General features: G+C 40.7%; 1 protein-coding gene across 2 annotated transcripts in view; it reads left to right on the top strand.

Moving 5' to 3' along the window:
* The first annotated feature begins 2,704 nt into the window (after positions 1–2,704).
* The window catches only part of FMN2 (formin 2), a 463,537-nt gene continuing 459,369 nt past the window's right edge, over positions 2,705–6,872 (top strand). Inside the window, exon 1 of one of the 2 annotated variants that reach the window (XM_074222920.1) lies at positions 2,705–4,479. In XM_074222920.1, coding sequence (XP_074079021.1) covers positions 2,892–4,479 — 1,588 coding nt within the window. In that variant the 5' untranslated portion in view covers positions 2,705–2,891. The remainder of the gene's footprint in view (positions 4,480–6,872) is intronic. The other variant, XM_074222919.1, reaches the window with a different exon arrangement.

Here is a 6,872-nt window from a genome sequence, read left to right as displayed (position 1 = left end):
AGTTGAAGTTCTGTCAGTGATAAATACCTCTCAGTTCTGTATCCATTTCTCTAAGATAAGCTGGAAGAATGAAGGGAAGTGTTTCGAATTCAGACCTTCCTTTACACTAATAAAACTATATAAGTCTAGACCAAAATAAGGATAGGGTCTTAAGGATAGGGTCTAGTAGTAACATTAAGAGGTTATAAATTATTTATCCCAAGTCACACAGTCAGTATGTTAGAGGCAGGACTAGAATTCAGATCTTCCTCACTTTGAAGCTAGCTCTCTATTTCCCCTCAGACATTCTACTTGAGCCTTTCTTTTTAAGCAAGTAAGCCAAATGAAATAAATTATTTTAAATGTTTAAAACCGTCTACTGATAGATTTTCAGGTTTTTCTCTCTCTCTCTCTTTTTTTCAATAAGCATGATTTTTTAGGGGGGACAAACATGGATGTTACATGGATCACTGTGTTGACAGACAGTATGGTCCAAGTATTGATTCTTTTTCCAGCTCTTAGAATAGATTGACAGTTGGGCTATATATAGGGATCAATGTTATTTGAGAAACTATGCTTAACTCCTTTCAGGATCACTCAGAGCCATATGGTGCCCTGTTTTGAATTCTAAAATTAGAGAAAGTGCAAGAAGGAAATACTAATGAAATAGAGTTCAGAATTGGTAGCAACACCTTTTTCCTAGCCAGGCATTTGAAATAAGGGCTGTCTTGGTAAATAACAACAAACAAACAAGCCAAACAAAACAAAAACAAATCAAAATTCAAACAGTCTTAAATACTCAGGAAAAGCAGACAGATTCTAATATTGCAGACAAATTGTGACTTGCTGGGAAGCCCAGAATAAAGAATAATCTTATGAAACAAACACAAACAAGGAAATAGTAGAACAGAGTCTAGCAATAGTAATAAATCAAAAAAAAAAGCCTAAAATCATGGAAAAATTTGATAAAGATGATAAATTATCTTAGAGCTTTAGTAAGGAACAATAAAGATATTGTATTTACAATGTGATATTATGGACTGAATTCTGAGTTTGATGTCAGAAGATTCTAGATTTCAGTTCCACCTCTAGTATCACAGGTAAATGCAATTAGTTTCTATGAATCTTATTTTCCTTATATGAAAGATTAGAATTGTCCTCATGGACTTTTTTAAGTCTCAAATGACAGTGTTTGTTTGTGAAACTTTAAGCAGTTTATAAAAGTGTTATGTTTTTAAATATCATAGACCAATTGCATCAAGAAGAGCGAATGATTTAACCTTTTGATGTCCTTAGGAAGCTATTAAAACCTCTAATTTACTGAGGAAATACTAATTACATTCAGTAGAGGGAGTTTCCATACTAGGAGTATCGGAGGACCAAATGGAAGAGAGGGGAGAGAGACATATAGACACAGAAGTGAGAAGCAGTAGAGATTATGAATTTAATATTTAATTTGTATTATATCTCTATTTACTGTTTTATAGATTCCTCAGAAGATTTTTCACTTGGGCTGACTAATTTTATTGCATTCAAGTTTATAGAGAGTAATGTCACATTTTCAAAATACTTTAACATTGTTTTCTTTCGAGTTTCTGTCCCCTTTCTATTTATCTGCCTGTCTGTCTCTGTTCATCTTCTATTAACAACACTTAAAACATGTATTGATTATAATTGCATGAAGACACACAAACTTCATTGGTGATTTTAAAAAATGAAATATTGGACAATGAAAACATTAGAACATCACTGAAACAACAACTTAAAAAATATCTAGTATGTTGGGTTTGTTTGTTGCAAAATATTTACATATGAAGAAGGGAAATGTTTTTCCTTTAAGATTTACTAGTGACTAAAGCTGGATTGGGACTGAGAGACACTCATTTGCATGGTAACTTTGGATTTAATTTGTTTCCTGCCAAGGGTTCTTAAAGGAGGAGGACAATGGTAAAGTGTTTAATATTGATGAGTTTAAGCTCTTGGGAGGTATGGTGTATGAACTCTCCTTGAATACAAATGTTGCTTGGTTTATATGGTAAACATGGAATTTTGGAGATTAACATTTTAATTAACACCTTGCCCAATGAATCCCTCATTTTCCTTATTTTCTCCTCCCCGTTGTAAATTCCCCTATTAAAAAATCGATTATTGAAAATGACAGTGTTTTGTCAGGACAAATAGAGATAGCAGAAATCATGAAGAAAATGGAAACTAACGTGTAGTCTCTTCTCAGCCATATGTTCGACTAGATGCTCAATTATTAAAGACACGACATTCATTCATTCAAAAACTATTGATATTCATGTCTTTAAGGTGACAGATCTAGCCTTGGGGGGGGAGGAAGAGAATCTAAGTGACAGTAATATTATAAATTTCCTCCATTCTTCCTCTAAACTTTTTTTTTTTTTGTTTTTAACTTTCCTTTCCTTTCTCTCTCTTTTTTTTTTAAATCTAAGTCTCTAGACTTTGGAGTCCTGACTTTGGACGTTCCGGGCTCTTAGGGCAGAGACAGTGAATCCGATTCCGAAGCCGGAGGTGGGATGCAGGCCACCTTTCCTCGGGGGGCAGGAAGAGAGGAAGTGGGGGCGCCTGTGGAGCGGCGGGAGCCGCGGAGGCTGCGTCAGGAGCAGCCATTGGAAGGAGCTGTCTGCGGCGGGCAGTGCTGCACTGAGCATGTTCGAGCCCATCCTAGTCCAAGCTGCAGCAGCAGCAGCAGGAGCCGCCTCTCATTATGCAAAGCAGAGGCTCCGGCAGATGGAAGAGGGGCCAAACCCGAGCGTGCTTCGCTTCCTGCTGGGCAGCTTGCACCTCGGCCCGGCTTCCCCGGGAGTCCCCCCCAGACCAAGCCGGGGAATGAAGAGCTCCGGGATGGCCTGACTGCGGGCTGGGCGGCATTGCGGAGGGCTCGCAACATGGGGAATCAGGACGGCAAACTGAAGAGGAGCGCAGGTGATGCTTCCCTTGAAGGAGGGGGAGGCGGCGGCGGCGGGGAGGATGCTCTTGGGCCCAGGGATGCTGAAGGCAGCAAGAAGGCGAGCGGGGGCAAGAAGGCGCTGGGCAGACACGGGAAGGGGGGCGGGGGAGGGGGCAGTGGGGAGCCTGGCAAGAAGAAGAGCAAGTCGGACTCGAAAGCCTCGGTTTTTTACAACCTGCGGATCAGGAAGAACCTATCCAAGGGAAAGGGGGGGGTCGGGTCTCGGGAAGATGCCTTGGACTCCCAGGCCCTGCACACAGGGGAGCTGGACAGCGCTCACTCCTTGGTCACCAAGACCCCCGATCTCAGCCTATCTGCGGACGAGGTGGGCCTGTCAGACACAGAGGGCACCGACCCCTTCGAAGGCAGCCGTCCGAGCGTGGCCGGGCCTGCGGGGCTCGGGGTTCAATCTGCCCTAGGAGAAGGGGATCTGGAAGCAGCCCCCGGGGCGCAAGATGGACAAAGGACCAGCTCGGGCTCAGACACTGACATCTACAGCTTTCATTCGGCCACGGAGCAGGAGGACTTGCTCTCGGACATTCAGCAGGCTATTCGACTGCAGCAGCAGCAGCAGCAGCAGCAGCAGCAGCAGCAGCAGGGCGGCGCGGTCAGCTCTGGGGACCCTTCAGTGCCCCTGGGCTCTGCTCCTCTCCAACCTGGAGCCTTCCTTGGCCTGGACCACTTTCTGCTGGGGCCCGTTAGTAGGGCTGAGGAAGCACCAGGGAGTCCAGACACGGAGCAAGCTTTATCTGCCCTCTCTGACCTCCCGGACAATTTGCCCCCTGAGCTTACAGTGCAGGAGAAGCCACCACCCCCTAGTGGCGTGGATTGGGAGGCCACTTCCCCCGTGGCTACTCTGCTATCAACCACAGACTCTCCTTCCACTGCCTTTCCCTTCCCAGAGCCGGGGTTGGGGGAGGCTGCAACCGTACCCTCTGTTGGGGGAGCAGGAGACACAGATGATGACGAGGAGGATGCATTTGAGGATGCTCCGCGGGGTTCTCCTGGGGAGGAGTGGGACAAAGGCCCCCAGGAGATTCCCTCTGAGGCAGGCGAGGAGGAGAGCAAAGTGCCAGGGGTATCCCCAACGCCTCCCCAGATGGACAGCCCTACCCCCAGTCCCCGATGCTTCAAGCCTTACCCTCTTATTAATCCTTGTTATATCAAGACCACCACTCGGCAACTTAGCTCACCCAACCACTCACCTTCTCAGTCCCCCAATCAGAGTCCCCGGTTTATGAGAAGACTAGAACCTTCTCTGGGCAGGAGTCAGAGGGCTAACTTGGCCTCTACTGCCGCCCAGGTCAAGAAGCACAAGACAAGTGGCAGCAGTCTGGTGGGGGGACTCAGCCGCTCTGCTGACTGGACAGAGGAAGTGGAGAGAAGAGAGCCCAGGGTGGGTGGCTCAGCAGACTTGCTTGAATGTGCAGCATCTGAGGAAGCAGCAGATAAAACACCTCCAACTCTGTCCAGAAAGTCCTCTGGAGTGCAGGCTGCCACTGATGGCTTCCAGAATGTATTCACAGGTGAGTTAGCTTCCATTTTTTTTTTCTGGAAACCGTAATAAAGTCGCCCAAATCACTTTCCCCTTTTTACACCACCTTTAAAAAAAAACAACATGTGTCAAATATGTTGTGATTTTTTTTTTTTGATGGCCAGTCTTATTCTTTCTGCTACCTTCATTGTAGTCAGTAAAGGAAATGCCTTGTTTGGTCAACAAGAGTACATAATCTTGAAAATATTTGACAGGTTGAATATTTTCCTGACCTCTTGCCTCCCATCCCTTCCTCTTCTAACCACAGAAATTTGATTAGCTGCATTGCCCCTATTTATATCTCCTATTATGCTTATTTCAGTATCTATATACCTCTCCTTCCCATTTGATTATAACCTCATCGAGGGTAAGAATTGTCATTTTTATTTTTCTATCTTCAAAAACATTTTCTTACCAAATCTTTATTGAATTGTATTTGCTACAAAAATTGAGAGGGGGGGAAAATTAGTCCATCACTCATCTGATCAAAATCAACTACTGCAAAGACATTCACTTTTCTTCCTAACTGACAAATCCATCTGTGTTCTCTCTGGTGAAAGGGAAAAAATGATATTTTGAATGACTGAGAGAGATGCTTTATCAATATTTCTTCCATCATAATAGCTAGCATACTCACACAAAATAGTCTTCTCTGAACTCTGCTCAAAATAACTTTCCTACTTCTGCACCTTTGCCCATAGCATTCTTTCTTACTTGATACACTTTTCCGTTTCCCTTTCTCGCCTCTCCAAATTATAAGTATCTTTCTAGATCCAACTCTATGATACTTTTATGTCTTCCCCCCCCACAGTAATTCTTTCTGTGATCATTGCAGTTAATCTCCTTTTTATGGTAGCCTTAGTCTTATAGGAATTTAGTTCAGGTTTAACTGCTCCTTCATAACATTTAAATAGTCCTTTAAAGTGTATTAATAAAAATATATCAACTCCAAAGAGAATTGTCAGTATAATGATTGTTTGGTTTTATGAATGAGTCAATGCATATATACCCTGAAATGGATACCAAAACACACACTGCAGTACTTGTCCATCCTTTTTTTGGCTTTTGTTCAGATACCTAAACACACATCACTATCAACCACAATTGGAGGGTCCATGTATTTCTGTAAATGTCCAGCCATCTAGGAATTTTCTTCTACATGCTCAAAGTAGAGTTTTTAGTTCCTAAAACTAATTAATAAATTGTCAGACTGACACATGTATACTTAATGAACTTTTGTGAAGTTTCTTTTCAACTAATGAATGGAAAGTTAATAGTTGTTCATTGGGGGGGTATGTGAAAATTAATCTAAGCAACTGAAAATTTAAAAAACAATAAAGTGGAATTTGTGAATAAATGTGCATGCTGAAATGATTGATAACATTTAGCATGCATGAGGAAAGCTTCTTACTGATATCTCTAATGAGTAATACAAAGGTAATATATCTGAATGACTTCCATTGCTTGAATTCTACTATTATTTATCCTGCTATTCTTATTACATTTGAAGAATACATGAGAGATGGTATTGAATAGTCATTAGAATGTCAGAGTCAGAAAAATAAGTTCAAATTCTATCTGACATTTATTACTTACGTGATTCTGGGCAAGTTATTTTTCTCAGTGACTTTGACATCTCCTAGAACCTATCTAGCAAATTATAAGTTATAATAAGCATTAGTGAAGAGTATAAATAATATCAATTTTGTGATTAAGCACAGCATATTCTATTTATTAATATGATCTCCTTTCTCACTTTTTTCTATTTCTTTTCTTACATTATTTAAGAAAAATATTAGTTGATTTGGAATCATCCAAATATTTATAAAATTTAATTATGATATGGAAAGGGATAAGAGGAATTAACGACTAATTCACTTAACCCCTGGGAATTTCATAAAGATAAATAAAGGTCTTATTGATGAAAAATGAATAATGAACCACACGACTATAGTAATGTATATTTATACAATGCATTACAAATGCTGAAAGACAAAACTTCCCTGTGTTACCATTGATGAAGTCATTGACAGTGGTGATGACTATCTCTGCAGTTAAAAAGACTTGGGAGTTATATAAGTTGAATTAGTGTTTAATCTGTTATACTGTTAAAAACATTTTTACTATTTATTAGTAATAAGTTGATCTTTTTAAATACAATTTAATGACTATTTTTTGTCCTTGAATCATTTCTATTTCCCAATGAAGTAAGTAATCCCCTGCCTTACTCTATATTTGATAAGACTCAGGAATTGAGCAAACCTCATTGGTAAAATCTGAGAATGACAGTACCTATTTTACAGGATTAAATGAAATAAAATTTGTAACCTACTCTTCAAATCTCAATGCATTTAATAAATGTTAGCCAATAAAGAAGTATTTTCT

Source organism: Macrotis lagotis, chromosome 2 (assembly GCF_037893015.1).
Source record: "Macrotis lagotis isolate mMagLag1 chromosome 2, bilby.v1.9.chrom.fasta, whole genome shotgun sequence".
NCBI classification, from domain to species: domain Eukaryota; kingdom Metazoa; phylum Chordata; class Mammalia; order Peramelemorphia; family Peramelidae; genus Macrotis; species Macrotis lagotis.
Note: the sequence above shows the minus strand (reverse complement) of the source record. Positions and strands in the feature narration are given on the sequence as shown.